Raw genomic sequence first — 18,698 nt, 5'->3', positions numbered from 1 at the left:
CAAATAGATCAAAGAATAATCAAGTGTTGATTAGAGGTGTGTGTTAAGCAATAAGCCTTTAAAGTTCATCAACCCTCTTAAATTTGAAGCCTTTACCTCTACTGTATTTTCCACTTCCCATTCCTCCCATGTATGTTGCTTCGCTTCCATTTATCTTTTCTTCTTCTCCCCCTTTAAGTTTGTCGGTCCGATCATCCAAGCACGTTGTACGAGCTCCAAATAAAGTTGTATCAGAAAGACTCGTTAGGCTACAGTTGTACGAACTCTCTTTTACGTCATAATTCTGCATGTATAGGATGCGAAAGCACCCATAATCAAATTTCTGTGGCATGTGCAACTTTGACCAGTTTACTTATTAACAGACACAAAGTGTTTGCGGGTCAAGCCAACACACTTAACCCAGTTCTACAAGTAGCTGTTTCGATATAAACCCTTTTTTGACCCGTCATCCAACCCACCCATGTTGCTGAATCTGTTGTGTGGTTCTGTTAATTCTTACTTCAGCTACACCTTACAGAATGAAATTTAATGTACCTTTTGAAAATCGAGATCTAGGAACACTGTTGTGAGTGTTACCTTCTTGCTTCTCATTGAATTTATGTGGTTGCATTAGCATAGGTCTTGAATACTGTTGCCTTTCTTCTTCACTTTGATCCTATTTTATTTTCAGATAGACAGTATAACTATAACATGAATAATCTTGTACGAAGATAAAACCACCATAGGTTAAGAAAGTTAATATTCAACCTAATAAAAGAAGAGAAAAAAAGTTGGAACCCAAAGATGACTTACAGATGAATAATCTTGCTCATGAATTGGCTCTATTGCACGAACATCTTGGCTTGTTGGCGTCACAAAACTGACATGTTTTCGCCTTTTTGTTGACCACCCAAGAGTCCCGTTAGGTGTTGTAGCCAGCGCAGGCACTGTGGAAATGGTGTCAGCCTGAGATACATCTGTGGTTCCAGAAAGATCTGAAACTGTGTCTAATGATGTTTTTAAATCATCTGAACGTCTAGGGCCATGAAAATAAGCACTTCTTCGGGCCTACACGTACATGAAACAAGCCCGAATACAAACTCAGTCAAAAATCATCAATAACGCAGAGTAACAAACACATATATAAAAAGACTGCATGTAAGAAAAACCTCTGTCTGTTCTAGCAAAGTTTTCCGGCCTTTTCTCAGATTTCTTGATGATCCAGATGCCCGAATTCTTCCACCCGATTTCTTTCTGAAATTTAAAGTTCTTCAAGTCAAAAATCAAACATTTGTTGTAAAAATACAAACATCTGTATTCAAACTAAAATAGAAACTCACCTATGTGCTTCTTCTCGAAGCTTTGCATCAATTTCCTTGCTTGGTGGGTACTTTGGCAAGCTTGCAGGATCACAAGCATAAGGTCTTGCATTGAAATACTGATGAATGAAAAGCAAAAGCACGATTAAGTAAATTTGCCTTAATTATTCTCAACATGTTCATGTTATCTAGCAACTGTTCACCTCAGATTGAAGAGCAGATGTAGCAGTCCCACGTTTTTCAGGTTCAATAGAAAGTAGAGTGTCGATTAGGTTCACAGCAGATTGGGGAAGTTCTTTACACCTTTCTCTCAGAGAGCTTTCGTAAGCATGCCGGGGTTTGGACATTTTTGCAAGTGGTAGCGTCGGTTTAGTCCAGTACTCATCCGGTGGAGTGCCACAAAGCATGAAGATTTTATGCAATTGTTCAACCTGCAAATGGGGTTTGGTTAAGAAATTAACATTCAAGTAGGATAAAAAGATGTCAGTGGAAGTGTTAACTGTTGATTACTTCTGTTCTCCCATTGAGGATTGGTCTACCGATAAAAAGTTCAGCAAAGACACAGCCAACACTCCACATATCAACGTATGTTCCATAGCTCGTCGACCCCAAGAAAAGCTCAGGTGGACGATACCACAATGTAACAACACGGCTCGTCAATGGTTGCCTGCTTGCAACAAAATTTGCGAGACCAAAATCCGCAATCTTTAGCTGTCCTGCATTATTTACTAACACATTTGATGTTTTAATGTCTCGATGAAGAATGCCTTGTGAGTGACAGTGCTCGACCCCTTTCAACAACTGCTGCATGTAGCATTTAATCTGCACACCCACAAGAAAGTTTCATATACTACACTTTAATTTTACTCATTTCACGTGAAGAAAAAAGTTCAATACTAAATGTTGCAAACCTGTGATTCGGTGAACCTGATGTTGGGTGATGTTAGAAGTCCTGCAAGATCATGCTCCATATACTCGAAAACAAGGTAAATGTTACTTGATAAACGGGATGTAATTATCCCCTCCAATTTCATAACATTTGGATGGTCAAGCTTTCTAAGAATTGTGATTTCTCTAGCCATAAACCTCACACTGTCGGGTTGGAAATTGTCAAACCGTACCTTCTTCAGTGCCAGCACTCTACCTGTTTTCATATCACGTGCCCGGTACACATTGCTGTATGTTCCTTGTCCAATCTACATCTCAAAAAAAAAAAAAAAAACAAAACAATGAAGATGACTTCTTTTTTACACAATTGTATATAATATCACAACTGTATCAGAATGTATGTATGCTACATGTTGGTGGAATTTGTAAATAAATACAATAAAATGGTATACCTTTTCAAACCTCTCGAAGCTATCGGATTTTTGTGGGAGCCAACCATCAATGGCTTCTCCAGCCACGGCACTAAGCCAGGCAGGCCAACCAGCAGCAACATGTTCTGCAACAGATGATCTTCCAAACCTTATGCTAAATGAAAATGAAGGCTTTTTGGAATGCTTGTCATTAGGATGATGATCCAAAGATTCAAGTTCATTAGTTTTTTTATTGGCAAGATCCTCATCGTTTGTGATCTTCTTATCATTGTCTTCTCTTACGTCTATAATCTTCTCCAACAGCAACCCATGATTAATACGATTATGATAACTCAATGTGGGCGTATTGTTATCATTAATTGTTAAGGAAGAATGATGAAGAGGTGAAATGGTAGAGTGTGCAACATGTTTGGAGCTGGTGCAACCCATTTACATATACAACATTCACCCCCCAAAACCCATCAAACGAATCGATAGATTTTGGGGAGACCCTGCAGGTTGACCCACAAGGAGGGAGAATTGGGTCCGGAAGAAACTGGAGAAAGGGGTGAGAAATGACTCCTTAAATTTGTCAAAACAATTGAGACAGAACACAATTCCTAAATTCAGGGGGGAGAACAATAGGTTGTTTGAATGTGTGGATGAATGGTGTTGGCATTTGGGTGTTGCATGATAATCGGCATCATTTGCCAAACAAGTCATTCAATATCACCTGCCGTTATGTGTATAAAAATTGTTTGAATATAAGATTCAACGTATAATCACAAGTCCACAAATAAGGTTTTAAAAAAACGGATGGGCAGGGGTTTTCCCTATTTAGGTTATCCGGTAAAGACGAGACTTTTTTTACTCAAAACAGTTAAATTACATTATATATTAGTTTAAGAAGTTGATATAAGATACAGTATTGTTGTTTTTTGTTTTCTATACTAAAAATGCTCACAGTTCACATTTTTTGGTTATCACTCATTATTTAAAGAAGAAGCATCTTTTAAGTGAATGTGAATTTCTAATTTGAAATTCAATCCCAACAATGATTAAAATGCAATACAATACATAGCAAAATAATTATAGATTCATTGGATGGTTCGATTACCATAGATATAAAAAGCTGTTTTCTAGCAGTAGTAATTCCATGACGACTGACTTTTTTTTTGCAGGAGCAGTTTCTCTCTTTAGAAATTTTAACGATGATCAGTTCCAAAAGGATTTATATAAAGAACGGTCACTGAATCTTTAGATACAAAATGTTATGTTGAAGACAGATAACGAAGAAGCTGAGCACAGACATCACATAAAGATTGTACAGGTTTCAAACTTAAAATAACTTCATTTTGGTTGGTGGGGGGAATTGAAAAGGCTACCCTGATGATATTCTATAACAAGATGTTGGGTACAGACAACTTAACAACGTCAACCTATACAAAGGATATACAAAGAACACGCTAAATGGCAAAACAACTTGGCAAAACAAGAAACTCATTTGATATTAAAAGCCCAATCATGTACAACGCGCGCCCGTTGAAAGTCCTGATGAGTCATACGAGGGATGTCGATGATCTTGAAAATCTCATCATTAGTCTTGCCCTTGATCCTCTTGAGAATTTCAGCACGAGTCAGGTCCAAGAGGCTTCTAATCCTCAGTTTCATAGCAGCCTGAAAATGAAAAGTAGGAAAACAATTAGAACGTAAACATTGAGATGAGGAAATTGTATCAATTCAGCCTAATCATATTCATTGTATGTATATATGTGTATGACGACGCTCACCGACTCTAACAACTATGATTCTAACTTGACACTTGAAGGATTCACAGGCCCTTAACTCTCACTTACAAACTCACTATAACACTCAATATGAGTAAATGAATGTAAGAGCTAGAAAGAACTGTATGTAAATATGAACAAAATGGGCTTGAAAGTTTCTCTATATTAAACTGAAAATGGTACAACACAGAGAAAACTAATACTCCTATTTATAATAAACATATAAACATCACATGCTAAATTAGCTAAACAAACAACCCACGTAAAAGCCTCATGCTCCATGACTTCCACTTATTTCTCCAAGTTACTAGGTCAATTGGTATACCAAGTCTTCACTAAACCAACGTTCAAAACCGACTTTGATGACCCATAACCCGTGTTTATATCAACTCATGACCCACTGAACCGTGACCCATGAACAAACCCATATGATCAAGATTAATTCCAACATCACTTTGGGTCCCTCTAAAATTTATAGCCGACTATCATTCTTATAGGTAACAAGTAGAAATTGAATTAAACCTTAAAACGAAAACTAGTAAAAAGCCTCTCATATAAAAGGAAAAGAAAATGTAAATGTGGGCGTGTAGAGAAGGGAAAAAAGACGTACATGCATAAACTGAACAAGAAGAGAAAGAGGGTGTTGTGACGCAAACTGGCGATCGAAATCCTCAAGCAGCCTTGAGGCGTATTTAGCATCGCCACCACAGCTGTGGTTGACTTTGGTAGGGGCAATACAAAAGCTTTCAACTGCTGCCATGATTTTGCTGGGTATCCTGATAGACACCGGGCCCCTAGATCCGTCTTCTAAATGTACCAAAATCATCTCGGATTCAAAGCAACACGCCATATCTACGGTTACAACCTTGTTGTCCATGCAACGATATGCAAACTTTCCCCCTTGATCCTGTTATCAATTTCAGCGCACGCCAGGTCCAACAGGCTTTTGATCTTCAAAAAGATAGCAGCCTGGGATTGAAACAGGAAAATAATTAAGAAGCAATTTAACCTTCCAAACACGTATAACAAACAGATTTCACTTATTAATTTTGGTTATTGGTTTATCACAAACTAAATCTATCTAACTAAAACCAAATGCTGCGCTATGTTGTTTTATCATAATCCGACTATATATATGCCGGTAACCACATCATGCAAGTTGACTTTTATAGATTAGATAAACTATTACTAGACCAACACAAAACATAGAAACGTAATCCTCTTTTAATATACAGCTCTATAAAAATTGAAACCGCAGAGTGTTTCATCGTCCCAGTTGTTGATGGTCTCCCAACGTGAAACACAAAATTTATTCACCTTATCCATGATACTCACCTCGCCTGTAATACATAGTCACGGATCCTTCCGGATTCAAAGCAACATGCAAGATCCATTCTAATAAGCTTATCGTCCTCACAACGAAAACAGAACTTCACCTCGCTATAAACCGCTTTCGATTTCATCTTTTCTGGCCGGAGAACTTGATTGATTTGATGATTACGATGCTAATTTGGGGATCTCCCTTCGATTCAACTGATTATATATTTATACAACGCGGCATAAATAATGGTCCTTGTGGTTTGATAAACTTTCGCATTCCCCCCCCCCCCCTAGTTTTTGTCACTAAATTAACATTTTCCGTACAAATCGTTAACCCATCTACTTTAACCTCGACAGTCTCTTTCAATTCAAAGATCTGCTCCCCGGTGCTAAGTGTAACATTCGTCAACTTTGACTCGTTTGATTTTTAATAAACGTGGATTAAACGTGCTTATTTAATTATTGGACCGTTGACTCGAATGTGTTAAATGATTTATCATTCTGGTTAGTTTAAATAATTCATTTATTTATTGTAAACTAGAAACGTGTATTTATGCTCGTCAAAGCTACGTGAACGTATTTATCGGTACGTACAAGGCATCACCATTATATACGTTAAGGTTTACCTCATGTCGTATCCCGATTAAATGTTCTGAATACTGTGTTAAAAACAAAAAAAATCAATTCTTGATCCTTTAATCCACTTACTAAAGATACCCAAAAGTTAAAAAGACATGTTAAAAGAGGACCTCCGTCCTAATTTGTTAATGTCATTTACAATAGTTATTTAAACTTTGAGTTGAGAGCAGAGTTCACATGTAATCGAAATACAACTCATTGCACTGTCTACTGTCCTACAATAGACAAGGAAACTACTTAATTAGTTGATATGAGACGACACTAATATCATACAGTAAAATAGCCATGAAAGTACAAGAAATAATGCCACGGCCTATCAAGCACCAGAGTATGATCCAGAAAAAATTTCCGGACCACCATATGCACTAACCAAACCCATAAAAAGTTAAAAAAGAACAAAATAGTTTAAACTCAATTTCAAGTTATTCATAGAACAAACTACCATTCATCCGGTTGGATCCAGCTTATCCACACTGATGATCACGCCCACACCAACAGCCTGCTTCAAGTCCCTAACAACAAACCGACCCAATGGAGGATAGTCAGAGAAAGTCTCAACCACCATCGGCTTTGTTGGAACCATCTTCACTATTCCAGCCTCACCATTTTTCAAAAACTCAGGTTTCGCCTCCAGCTCTTTATAAGACAGAGACCTCCGGTCAATCTTGCTCAATAGCTCATCAAATTCAACAGTAATATGAGAAGTATGACAATGAAGAACTGGTGCATACCCCTTTCGAATTTGACCAGGGTGGTTAATGATGATGACGTGAGAAGAAAAGCTAGCAGCACCCTTTGCAGGGTCATCCTTAGAATTCGAAGCAACATAGACCCGTTTAAGATCCTTCACGGCGACATTCTTAACGTTGAAACCAACATTGTCTCCTGGCAATGCCTCAAGTAGTGGTTTGTTGTCAATCTCTATAGATTTGACTTCAGTTGTCAAACCACTTGGACCAAAAGTGACCACCATACCTCGCTTCAAAACCCCTCACATACCTTTTTTTAAAACCATAAAAATCATGGGGACCAAGCATTTATTCAAAATATTAAAATATTGGTATATAAGAGGTTTTTCATCTAAGTTGGGTGCATAACAACTCCTTACTCATATATAAGTAATATTTCTATCCTAAATAATCAAGTTAATCTTTCTATCTAGTTGGCCTGATTTAGTTTCTTAGAAACAAGTTCTGAACGATGATATTGATGCCTTTCATGAAGAAAAATCACAATCTGGACAAAGAGACCATGCTCAATAGCCGTAACACTTTGAATTAGATGAGGCCCATAATCAATAAGACCAAAACTTTAAACATTTATACAATAAAAAAAACTGACAACAGCTGTTTTTTCTACACAGCAACTGATCATATATCTCGTTAGCATCGCCCCACCATTATATATGACTATATGTAATGTAGTAACCGTATCCTTCACAACGGTAAAAGTGTTTAATGGAGACCCCAAAGATGCTTCTCATACGGGTCAAAGTAATTATACGCATTATTAATCGTTTTAGACACCGTACACATTGCAAGTGGCAATTTAATCAAGTCTTCTTAACAAATACTCAACCTGAACTTCCTTTGTCAAAGGCATGATCCAGTCACCATAAAGATCGGCAACCAAGCTTGGGTTAATTTTGTACACTGGCGGCTCTGGTACAGCTTCTGCAGGCCCCACCACTTGCCCGTAAGTCTTTGTTTTTGTTTCAACCCTTCTCTGGATAGTTTCCTCTACAACAGGATATGTCAACAAAGCCATCAATCTTTCCCTATCCTGCACATATAAACTCCATTTTAAAAGGAAAGATCAAAAGATGATACAGAACTTGAATGCATTTCTAGTAAAAGTGTAAAACTATGTTTAAAGATGAAAAACGAAAAAACTTACTTGCGCTTTAATGGCTGCTTCATAATCATTTGGGGAAGCTCTAAATTTAGCTTCTGCTACAAATTTACCATAATGGATTCTTTTGGAGAGAGCCTGCAGAGTAAAGATTGCATTTTAGCCTTCTAGAGTCATTGGGTATGCATGCTTATCTTGATTGGTGGATGAAAATTAACAATTTAACAAACAATACATCATTTTCTCAATTACGGTCTTCTTTAATATTCAACAAGTCGTAGGTTTTGAGCTGATTGACATGAACAAAGGTCAACATATCTCAATTACGGTCTTCTTTAATATTCAACAAGTCGTAGGTTTTGAGCTGATTGACATGAACAAAGGTCAACATATGCATCGGTGAAGATCTGTTACCTGCAAGCAGAGGGTGTCACAGGTTGCTGTTGATCCACAATTACCATCATTTCCTTTCTTTACGAGTCTAGGCAGAAGATCTTTAAAGTACATATCCCAAATTCTGCTGTTGATATTGATAGAATCCGCACTAGGATGCAACACCTATATCCATATAATCGGATTATTTTAGACTACTTAATAAGCATATAAGCACCTCTAATTTTTGTAAGACTTATAAAAAAAAGCTAACATGGTACCTGTGGGTACTGCAAAGGAGGCAACAAAGGTTCAGGCAAGTTGTTTGGGAAAAAAGGATGTTCATCAGGGTTTGTGTATCGTCCAACCTGTTTGAAAAACCAGTTAATAATTCATCTTAACATTGTATTTTTCAGTTGTATCAAATTTAAACTGCATATAACTTACCTTAGCATGAACCTTTTCGGTTTCTTGGACCATAAACTCAACCAACGAACCTTGGAAACCATCGATGAAAAAAGCTTTAGGGTCATACGTATCCTCATTGTAACAATACTGAGCTCTTTCAACCAGACTAAATATAATACTATCCTCTTGGCGAATTAAAGAATTTCTTATACCGTCAAGAGTATAGATTTCACTCTCATCTACTCTAGTCGGGTTTCTTAACCTACATGAAAACGAAAAGGCATACAATTCATAACCAGAATGCAGTAAAAAACTAAATTCAAAAATTGAGCAGATAAATCTTAATTAAATGCTTGAAGACAAACTTCATTTATCACGAAAAGTTTGATTTATTAACCTTCTTATTAGTTCTTAAACCAAGTCAGCAACGGTAGACTATGTCATTAAAACTAACTATGTTATGTTACCAATCATATAATCAATATCAAACAGCAGATTCTATTTAAAGTTATATCTCTAGCCTAAACAAGTCAATGTCAACGATATACGACCCGGCTACAAGCAGGTACAGGGGAGATGGGATGTTCCAGATATCTCGAACTTAAATAATATTTTTCTACCTTAAATTAGAACATTAATTTTTTAGTACTAATAAGTAATAACAACTGTCTATTGGCTCAAGGGTGATCACAAGTTCCAATTTTGAGACAAACCCATCAAATAAAACAATCAATCATAGAATTTAGCTATAAAAAATTGAACCAAAGTCAAACTACAAAAATTCAAGTAACAAATCTTGGAAATTACAAAGATTTACCCAAGTGAGGCTGAGGCATGAACAGATTGTATGCCATATTTCAAACGAATTCCTGAAAAGGGTGTCTGAAAGTTGCAATTTTCCCATGATTTAGGAGCAAATGAGACAGCAGCAAAGGTTGAAGAAGATTTTGGAAGATCAATGGTGGAGATGGCAGGAGATAAATGGGATCCCCATAGTTTGGCTTCCATTTGTGATTGAAAGTGAGAATATGTGAGGAGTTGTGTGAAGTGGCAAAAGATGTAGAAAAAATAGAAAGTAAAATACAAGGAAAATATATAATATAAATGATGATGAAGTGAAAGCCAGCCAATCAAGGAGAAGAGGGTTGGTGGGTTAGGTTAGGTGTGAAAAACATATAAGGTGGTAGGTAGTAACTAGAGATGACATCGTCAGATATTCAATTATTTCCCAAATTGCATGTTGGTCGTGGTTTTGTTATCTTGTACGTACGACTGTACGAGAGGGTTTGTTGGTTAGACTTTTAGTGGATTCATTGTGAAAGAATTTGGTAATCAAGGGCATGTGGAAATAAAACAAATTTGAGTAATCAACTCGACTTGGATCTTTTAACTCTAGTCTCTTATAAGGAGTATAAGGGTTAGATTTGCTAATGGATTACTTATCTTTTAACTCGGACAACTTGGGAGCACATGGAATCTTGGGGTCCTCTAACCACCAAATTGGTTACACATATGGCATAAACAACCTCTTACCAAAATGCTTTACACAACCTTTTGTTCTACTTTGTCACCTTTTTACTATGCACATCTATTACCTTTTCTTTAATACTAAACCAATAACCATAACACTTAGGGGCTACTTTATGTCGGGACTCATCCTTAGAAAGACTGGTCTTAATCAACATCATATCAACAAAAAAACATTTAAGGACTAATCTCCTAAATCCAACATTATACCCTACACTGGTCTTGGACCCACCTTTTATTTAATTATACACTCACAAAAAAAAAAAAAAAAAAACAAAGGTTAAATCACTCGTCCTTGGGGAGACGAGTCCAAGGACTAGTCCAACCCTGCGGTGTACAATGGAGGATGAGTCCTTTGACGAACCAAGGACGAAGATATAAGGCACATTCTTAGTAAATACATACACAAGTTACCAAAATCAACACTTAGTGAATGCATACACTAATTCCTTCTTCTTTACAAACTAACTCAAAAAGAAACTAACCCACTAAAGTGTTTGGCTACTCAAAGTTTTCAAACTCCTTTCATTACAAAATCTTTACCAATTGATAATTTCTTGCTTAACAGTAATATGGGATGACCAATATTCAATGGATGTAGTAACACCATCCTATAAATTCCCAAATTTCAATAACTTGGGCAATTTTAGTTAAAATTCTCCAAACAACAAAAAATCTAAAATTTCATAATAACATCCCTAATTTAATATAACAATGACTTTTAGGTATAATTCTCACTTGTGAAAAAGGAAAAACTTAAAAGCAATTAAAATTAAAATTTTCTTCTTTTACTTTAGTGAATTTCAACTCACACCAAATCACCATCAAAACTCTTTGATTTTAGATGAGTGAATTTAAGAAAGAAAACCACATATACCACTAGATTAGAAACTTTGAGATTGAATAAAAGAAGTGTGAAAAAATATAAAATAGAAATATGAGTCACAAGAATTGTGATGTTGCCACGTATTTTTCAAAATTAAAAAGGATATCATACCTATAGCCACTAAAATTATTACTAAATTAACTTTATATCTTAAAACAAATATATTAGAGACAATTTTTTTTTTAAGAGTAAAATATATTAGAAACATGTTTTAATGTCAAAACTAAAATAAAGGTTAACTATATTATCTTTAAAATATTGGGGTGTTACACCGCAGTAATATATATATATATATCTAAGATACTTACACTTCATTCTCGAGATATTTTGATAGGAAAAGATTTGATAAGAATAGATTTGATAAGAAAAAGAAAAAAAATTATATCAAAAAAGACATTTTTGAGTTTAAAAAAAATTAAAGAAAAAAAAGTTGAGAGTTAGATGTATTATTGAGTTAGAAGTGAAGGGAAAGAAAGGATTAAAAAAAATACAATTCACATTTATAGTCTTATAATAATTAAAATATTTATATAAGTTTGAGGGGTATAATAATAATATTATCACTTTTCTTTCCAATTCTTGCCAAAAATGGCTGAAAACTTTTGGGATCAAAACACCATCTTTTTCCATTTCTTTTCCTTCATTTTCTTTTAAAACAAAAACTCAGGAATACAAAGGCAACATTTTCTTATATTTTATTTTCTTATCTCCTCAAAATAAAACTTAAAAATGGAGCCTTAATGTAAGAAAAGTGATATTGGATTGAGATCATTCAATATTAAAAGTAAAGTTGATAATTTTGATTATTGAATTAAAATGGATGGTTAAGATTTAAATATTATTTTAGAATTTTAACTCTTAATTTTAATTTAAAAGTTAAATGCTCTCAAGTTTAGTAATAAAATTGAAATCAATTTAAAAGATCATTTAGTGATATTAGTAAGAGATTTATTTACCAACTTGTGCCAAATTTCATAACACCAACTTGTGTAAAATTTATACGCTATTATATATGTCTATCAAAAATAAATTCCCACTTAAATATCATACTTTTAAAAATATCTTCATAACTAGATTTTTTTTTACATTCTACTCCCCGACTATTCGGATAACATCATCATCATCATTTCTCCATTTACATGGACATAACCTCTTCTCAAAAATGCAAATCCCGGCACCAATCCGAACACCAACGTGGGTATCCACGCGCCGCATATTCGAACAAAAACTTTCCGACCTCCACAAATGCACCAACCCTCACCACTTAAACCAGCTTCACGCGCTCATTTACAAACACAATCTTCATCAAGACCCATTTGTCATCCCCAAACTCATTACCGCCTTTTCCCTTTGCCGCCAAATGCCTTCCGCCGTCAAAGCCTTTGACCAAGTCAACGACCCAAATGTTCATTTGTTCAATACCATGATTCGTGCCTATGTTTACAACTCTCAAAATCTTGAAGCTTTTTATGTTTTTTTCAAGATGCAGAATTTAGGTGTTTTTCCTGATAATTTTACTTACCCATTTTTGTTAAAAGCTTGTTTAGGCCAAAATGATTATAATTTGGTTAAAATGATACATGGGTGTATCGAAAAATTCGGGTTTAGTTCGGATGTTTATGTTCCAAATGCATTAATTGATTCGTATTCTAGGTGTGGGTTAGTTGGTGTTGGTGATGCTAGAAAAGTGTTTAGATTAATGGGTGATGTTGATATTGTTTCTTGGAATACTTTAATTGGTGGTTTAGTTAAGGCGAATAAGTTGCAAGAAGCACGCAAACTGTTTGATGAAATGCCTGAACGAGATATGGTTAGTTGGAACACGATTTTGGATGGTTACGCGAAATCCGGGGAGTTAAATGAGGCTTTTGAGTTGTTTGAGAGAATGCCTGAGAGGAATGTGGTGTCTTGGTCTACTATGTTGACAGGTTATAGTAAGTCCGGAGATATGGATATGACTAGAATGTTGTTTGATAAAATGCCAGTTAAGAATATGGTGAGTTGGACGATTATTATAGCCGGGTATGCTGAGAAAGGGCTTGCAAAGGAAGCTGTTGATTTGTATGAGAGAATGGAGGAGGCTGGATATCGGCCTGATGATGGGGCGATTATTAGTATTTTAGCTGCTTGTGCTGAGTCGGGTTTACTTTGGTTGGGTAGACGTGTTCATCAGTCTATTAAACGGAATAGGTATCAATGTAGTACACTTATTGAAAATGCGTTGGTTGATATGTATGCCAAATGTGGTAGCTTGAGTAAAGCGTTAAGTATCTTTAATAGGATGGATAAGAAAGATTTGGTTTCTTGGAATGCTATGATTCATGGGTTAGCAATGCATGGACATGGAGATGAAGCACTTGAGCTTTTTTTGAAGATGAAAGAAGAAGGATTTGTTCCGGATAAAGTTACATTTGTTGGCGTTTTATGTGCTTGTACTCATGGAGGATTTGTTGATGAAGGGATTCAGTATTTTTACACCATGGAACGAGATTATGGGATTCCTCCAGAGATTGAACATTATGGTTGTGTGATTGATTTATTAGGTCGTGGAGGGCGTCTTCAAGAAGCATTTAGGTTGGTTCGTACCATGCCAGTTGAACCAAATGTGATCATATGGGGTGCGCTTTTAGGGGCCTGCCGACTTTATAATGCAGTGGAACTTGCGCAGGATGTGTTAGAACACTTGATTAAACTAGAACCTCAAAATGCAGGAAACTATTCTACGTTGTCCAATATATATGCTGCAACCGGAAATTGGGCCAATGTTGCTGATGTAAGGTTAAAAATGAAGAATACTGGCAATGCAAAGCAGTCGGGTGCTAGTTTGATTGAATTAGACGGCGGGGTTCATGAATTTACTGTAAAAAATACCATGCATCCTGCAAATGACAAGATATATCAGATGGTTGACGGATTGAGTGACCATATTAAAAAGGTTGGTTATTTCCCAGATGCGATATGCTAATGAATGCAGATGAAGTCTTTAAGGGTAGCGTCGTGATGTTTGAAACTCGATATGCCTCAAGTAATACTGTAAAAAACTTTACTCACCCCTTTGGGGAAGTGACTTGACTGATCTGGTTGAATGCTTGAATGTATACTCATACTGAGCCATAATCATATACCCCTAAATACAAAACCTGGTGCAGTGATTCATTATGTAATTAGCTTTATAGTTTCTTGTATACATGAAATGTTTATTCCTGTGTCGCGCTCATTATGTCTATACATTTGTTTTAACTCTACCATGAGAATGAGTTGAGAAACACAACCAAGCAAGGATCTTTGGTAGATCAAAGAGTTAGTTGCTGTAAGAATATTCTCGGTTGCCACGGGCCACAGGGCTCACATATTATTCTAGGCTTCCTTTTGCTAGCTATGTATTGGTTGAAATCAAAGTGTTTATACTTGAAAGATTGATATTCCTGGTTGAATACTAATTTATCCATCCATAAATTTACAGTACTACATAATGCTACAAACGCGACTTGATTCTATACATCAATTCTAGGCTGTATTGGGGTACAATTGATCGGTATTGGTTGGAAGTAGCAAACTGCATCGTCTCTAATTACCGAAACATGGGTACCGGACTTCAAAACTCCAAGTTTAGTTATAACTGTTGCAAAGCTCGTTTGAGTTGGTCGAGTACTTGCTACTTGTTACGGTGTAGACCCGAGTACTAACCGGCCGAATTGGTAGAGCATAGCGAGTTCTGCAACACCATATAGCAACAGAGTATTTGCATTCGTTTCTTGTTTAAATATGATTTAATTTATATATCTATAACTATATATTCAAAAATAACTAGATATAGCAAACTGCTAATGTGATATTATTGATTAAACATAAAGGTTTTAATTACAGTACCATAAAAGAAATATTTGAACAAACTCTTTCATATTGAACAATACAGAAGATGAAAAAATTAATGATAACGGCTAGAGAGTGAGTGATAACGGCACATTTGTCAAGAGAATGTTCTAATCCCTAGGAGCAGCAAAGCTGCGTATATAAAGACAAACATGTTTGGCTTTAGTCCTTCTTCTTTTCTTGTATGTTTTGTCTCTTCCCCTTCAGCTTTGCTTTTGTCCAGAATATGCCCTCGATATTATATATTCTGCAATAAACACCTTAAGTTAGAATATAACATTAAGTTGATATTTCAACACCCTCCCTCAACTTAATGGTTGGAAGATGTTGAAGAGACCTAATCTGTCACAAAGATAATTGTGTTGTAGAATCCCAAGCCCTTTTGTAAATATATCAGCCACATTGTTCTCAGAAGTCACTTTGACAATTTCAATGATTCCCATGTTGATCTTTTCCCTTGTAAAAAACAAGTCAAGTTCAAAGTGTTTAGTTTTTTCATGAAAGACTGGGTTGGTTGCAATTTGAATTGCAGCCTTGCTGTCACAAAAGATTTTTACAAGATCATAGTTAACAACATTGAGATCTTTAAGCAGTTTCAAAACCCAAATGATTTCACATGTTACAGCAGCAAGGGCTCTAAATTCAGCTTCTGCTGAAGACCTAGAGATTGTGGGCTGTTTTTTACTCTTCCAAGATATGAGTGACCCTCCTAAAAAGAGATTGAACCCTGTTATGCTCTTCCTGGCAGTCACTTTCTTGGCCCAATCTAAGTCAACATATGCACTCAGAGTAAGAGAGGTATTTTTATTGAACATAATGCCCTTTCCTGGTGTGCCTTTGAGATATCTAATTACTCTCAAGGCAATTTTTAAGTGAGACTCATGAGGGTCATGCATATATTGGCTCAAAATATGAACATTATAGGCTATATCAGGCCTTGTTAAGGTCAAGTAAATGAGCTTACCTACAAGCTTTTGATACTCAGTAATGTTTGGAAGAGACTTACCTGTATTGCCATTAGAGGGGAGAGAAAGATTTACTTCAATAGGAGTCTAAGATGGTTTGCACCCAAGCGTTCCAAATTCTGAAATTAGATCTAGACAATATTTCCTTTGTGTCATACGGATACCATCTTTGGTATCCATGACTTCAATCCCTAAGAAATACCTTAATTTTCCCAAATTCTTGATAGAAAATTTTGAGTTTAGAAGCAGTTTACATTTTTCAATCTCATCAATACAATTTCCAGTGATGACAATGTCATCCACATACACAAGTAAAGCAACAAAAGTTTGATTAACATTCATAGTAAACAGGGAATAATCACTTTTGCTCTGAGTAAAGCCATATTCATTTAAAGCACAAGTTAACTTTTCATTCCATTTTCTAGGAGCTTGTTTTAAACCATAAAGAGATTTGACAAGCTTACAAACTCTATTGTCAGAAGGAGAATGATAACCTGGAGGGGGGAGCATGTACACATCTTCATCAAGCTCTCCATATAGGAAAGCATTGTTGATATCAAGTTGATAAATAGGCCATTCATTTTTAACCGCTAAAGTAACAAGACATCTAACGGTTACCATTTTGACAACAAGGGATAATGTTTCATCAAAATCAAGCCCCTCTCTTTGAGAGTAACCCTTAGCAACAAGCCTAGCTTTATACCTATCAACCTCTCCACTAGATTTGTATTTAATTTTATACACCCATTTGCACCCAATGGGTTCTTTATTGGGTGGAAGATCAGTGAGAACCCAAGTTCCATTTCTAAAAAGAGCTTCCATTTCACAATTCATTGCATCAATCCATAAAGGATTTTTGCAAGCATCAAGATAAGAATTAGGTTCAACAAGTTTGTTCAGGTTTGAGGTAAAACAAGCATTCTCAGAACTTAAGTTAGAGTAGCAGACAAAATTGGCAATGATATGCTTGGTTTTGTTTCCAAGCACAAAGTCCTCATACAATTTAGGGGTTCTAATAGTTCTATTAGACCTTCTAGGTTGAGTCACAATATTCTGGTCATCCCTATGAATTTCAAGAACATGAATGTCATGATTTTGATCAAGATCAGTGTTGTCCTCAGAGTGAATTATGTCATCAGATTGTGTTGCAGGCTGCTGGTTATCCCTAACAGCAGTGTTGCTACCAGAGGGACAACCAATACTGCCATCACATTCTGTGCTAATGTCTCCCCTTTCATCATTGGACTTGTAGGTAGTTGGATGGTTATTTTCAATAAAAGTAGTTTCAAGAGAAGTCAAGTGATTCTCTTGTGAAGAATCAACTTGATTTTTATTTTTCATAAGAAAAGGAAAGACATTCTCATAGAATCTAACATCTCTTGAGTATAAAATGGTTTTATTGTCAAGATTGTAAAGTTTGTAACCTTTTTTCTCATTTGAGTAGCCTATGAGAATGCATTTATTTGATCTACTAGAAAACTTATCATTATTGTTTAGAATAGTGGAAAAACAGAGACATCCAAATACCCTTAAATGGGACAAATTAGGGGGACTTTTAAAAATCAATTCATAGGGAGATCTTCCAGAAAGCACATATGAGGGTAACCTGTTGATCAAATAAGTGGCAGTAAGAATGCAATCAGCCCAAAAATAAGTAGGTAACCCTCCCTGAAACATAAGGGCTCTTGCTACATTAAGCAAGTGCCTATGTTTCCTCTCAACAACCCCATTCTGTTGAGGTGTATAAGCACAAGAGGTTTGATGAACAATCCCATGTTGTTGAATAAAAGAATTGAACTTATGATTTACAAACTCACTCCCATTGTCACTTCTGAAAGTTTTAACAGATTTATTGAATTGATTCTTTAGTAATGAGTGAAAGTAGGTGATATTAGGGATGAGCACGGGTTCAAAACCGGCCCGACCCGGCCCGAACCGTCAAGACCCGTGACCCGAAAATGCATAAAAAATGGAACTGAGACCCAGCCCGTTGATCCCCCGGGCGGGTCAGTTCGGGCCCGGGTTTAACCGGGTCGGGTTCGGGTTTTAATGGGTGACCTGAAATATGTTATGAATCCACATCTTTTTATCTTCTCCAATAGTTTTGAACAATGAGTAGTAACAATCTTCGAAAGCAGCTTTGCATCCTCGTATATTTGTAGTTATATAAGGTAAATATACAAGATATATACACTATATATATATATAACACATAAAAGAGACTATCGTTGTGATGGTGTTTATGGAAATGATGAAGAGCACCGGAGATGGAGATGAGGGTGTCAATGACGATGATGAAGAGTATATATATCATTACATATTTTTGCTGTCAAGAATCAAGATTGGAAAGCAAAGAGGTGTTGCCTCATGTGAGTGAGAGAAAAGATATACGAGTATCAATTAAAATATACATGTAAAGTGGTGTAGCAGAAGATTTGGCCATATAATATCGAATAAAAACTAAAGTGGTGTCA

General features: G+C 35.9%; 5 protein-coding genes across 5 annotated transcripts; 1 reads left to right on the top strand and 4 right to left on the bottom strand.

The window, feature by feature from the left end:
- Nucleotides 1–87: 87 nt before the first annotated feature.
- On the bottom strand, nucleotides 88–3,244 carry LOC122605306 (protein IMPAIRED IN BABA-INDUCED STERILITY 1-like). The gene is made up of 9 exons (XM_043778222.1): nucleotides 2,639–3,244; nucleotides 2,210–2,494; nucleotides 1,809–2,120; nucleotides 1,502–1,729; nucleotides 1,320–1,417; nucleotides 1,149–1,233; nucleotides 793–1,047; nucleotides 535–655; nucleotides 88–283 (listed from the first exon to the last, which is right to left on the bottom strand). Exons 1-9 carry the CDS (start codon nucleotides 3,044–3,046, stop codon nucleotides 276–278), a joined length of 1,800 nt encoding a protein of 599 aa, XP_043634157.1. The 5' UTR covers nucleotides 3,047–3,244; the 3' UTR covers nucleotides 88–275.
- Nucleotides 3,245–3,927: 683 nt separating this feature from the next.
- LOC122605303 lies at nucleotides 3,928–5,984 on the bottom strand. Its single transcript, XM_043778219.1, has 3 exons — nucleotides 5,719–5,984; nucleotides 4,994–5,352; nucleotides 3,928–4,273 (listed from the first exon to the last, which is right to left on the bottom strand). The coding sequence occupies exons 2-3, from the start codon at nucleotides 5,258–5,260 to the stop codon at nucleotides 4,097–4,099; spliced, it is 444 nt and encodes a 147-aa protein (XP_043634154.1). The 5' UTR covers nucleotides 5,261–5,352; nucleotides 5,719–5,984; the 3' UTR covers nucleotides 3,928–4,096.
- A 494-nt stretch (nucleotides 5,985–6,478) lies between these two features.
- LOC122605302 (elongation factor 1-alpha 1-like) lies at nucleotides 6,479–7,498 on the bottom strand. The gene has a single exon (XM_043778218.1). It carries the CDS (start codon nucleotides 7,313–7,315, stop codon nucleotides 6,788–6,790), a length of 528 nt encoding a protein of 175 aa, XP_043634153.1. The 5' UTR covers nucleotides 7,316–7,498; the 3' UTR covers nucleotides 6,479–6,787.
- Nucleotides 7,499–7,594: 96 nt separating this feature from the next.
- On the bottom strand, nucleotides 7,595–10,109 carry LOC122605301 (chorismate mutase 1, chloroplastic-like). The gene is made up of 6 exons (XM_043778217.1): nucleotides 9,791–10,109; nucleotides 9,013–9,235; nucleotides 8,847–8,933; nucleotides 8,608–8,751; nucleotides 8,239–8,331; nucleotides 7,595–8,124 (listed from the first exon to the last, which is right to left on the bottom strand). Exons 1-6 carry the CDS (start codon nucleotides 9,979–9,981, stop codon nucleotides 7,891–7,893), a joined length of 972 nt encoding a protein of 323 aa, XP_043634152.1. The 5' UTR covers nucleotides 9,982–10,109; the 3' UTR covers nucleotides 7,595–7,890.
- A 2,369-nt stretch (nucleotides 10,110–12,478) lies between these two features.
- On the top strand, nucleotides 12,479–14,590 carry LOC122603683 (pentatricopeptide repeat-containing protein At3g29230). The gene has a single exon (XM_043776456.1). The coding sequence runs from the start codon at nucleotides 12,549–12,551 to the stop codon at nucleotides 14,349–14,351; it is 1,803 nt and encodes a 600-aa protein (XP_043632391.1). The 5' UTR covers nucleotides 12,479–12,548; the 3' UTR covers nucleotides 14,352–14,590.
- Nucleotides 14,591–18,698: the final 4,108 nt, after the last annotated feature.

This window comes from Erigeron canadensis, chromosome 6, assembly GCF_010389155.1.
Source record: "Erigeron canadensis isolate Cc75 chromosome 6, C_canadensis_v1, whole genome shotgun sequence".
Classification (NCBI taxonomy): Eukaryota; Viridiplantae; Streptophyta; class Magnoliopsida; order Asterales; family Asteraceae; genus Erigeron; species Erigeron canadensis.
Note: the sequence above shows the minus strand (reverse complement) of the source record. Positions and strands in the feature narration are given on the sequence as shown.

Excerpts from the sequence above, each read along its gene's own strand:
- LOC122605302 (XM_043778218.1), bottom strand. The coding sequence starts at position 7,315 with ATGGTGGTCACTTTTGGTCCAAGTGGTTTGACAACTGAAGTCAAATCT.
- LOC122605306 (XM_043778222.1), bottom strand. The coding sequence starts at position 3,046 with ATGGGTTGCACCAGCTCCAAACATGTTGCACACTCTACCATTTCACCT. Across the intron at positions 1,730-1,808 it reads TCCTCAATGGGAGAACAGAA|GTTGAACAATTGCATAAAAT; the intron begins GTAATCAACAGT and ends CCCCATTTGCAG. Across the intron at positions 1,418-1,501 it reads CATCTGCTCTTCAATCTGAG|TATTTCAATGCAAGACCTTA; the intron begins GTGAACAGTTGC and ends TTCATTCATCAG.
- LOC122603683 (XM_043776456.1), top strand. The coding sequence starts at position 12,549 with ATGCAAATCCCGGCACCAATCCGAACACCAACGTGGGTATCCACGCGC.
- LOC122605301 (XM_043778217.1), bottom strand. The coding sequence starts at position 9,981 with ATGGAAGCCAAACTATGGGGATCCCATTTATCTCCTGCCATCTCCACC. Across the intron at positions 8,752-8,846 it reads CTCCTTTGCAGTACCCACAG|GTGTTGCATCCTAGTGCGGA; the intron begins GTACCATGTTAG and ends ATATGGATATAG. Across the intron at positions 8,332-8,607 it reads GTGACACCCTCTGCTTGCAG|GCTCTCTCCAAAAGAATCCA; the intron begins GTAACAGATCTT and ends TTTACTCTGCAG.
- LOC122605303 (XM_043778219.1), bottom strand. The coding sequence starts at position 5,260 with ATGGACAACAAGGTTGTAACCGTAGATATGGCGTGTTGCTTTGAATCC. Across the intron at positions 4,274-4,993 it reads TTCTTGTTCAGTTTATGCAT|GCTGCTATGAAACTGAGGAT; the intron begins GTACGTCTTTTT and ends TTTCATTTTCAG.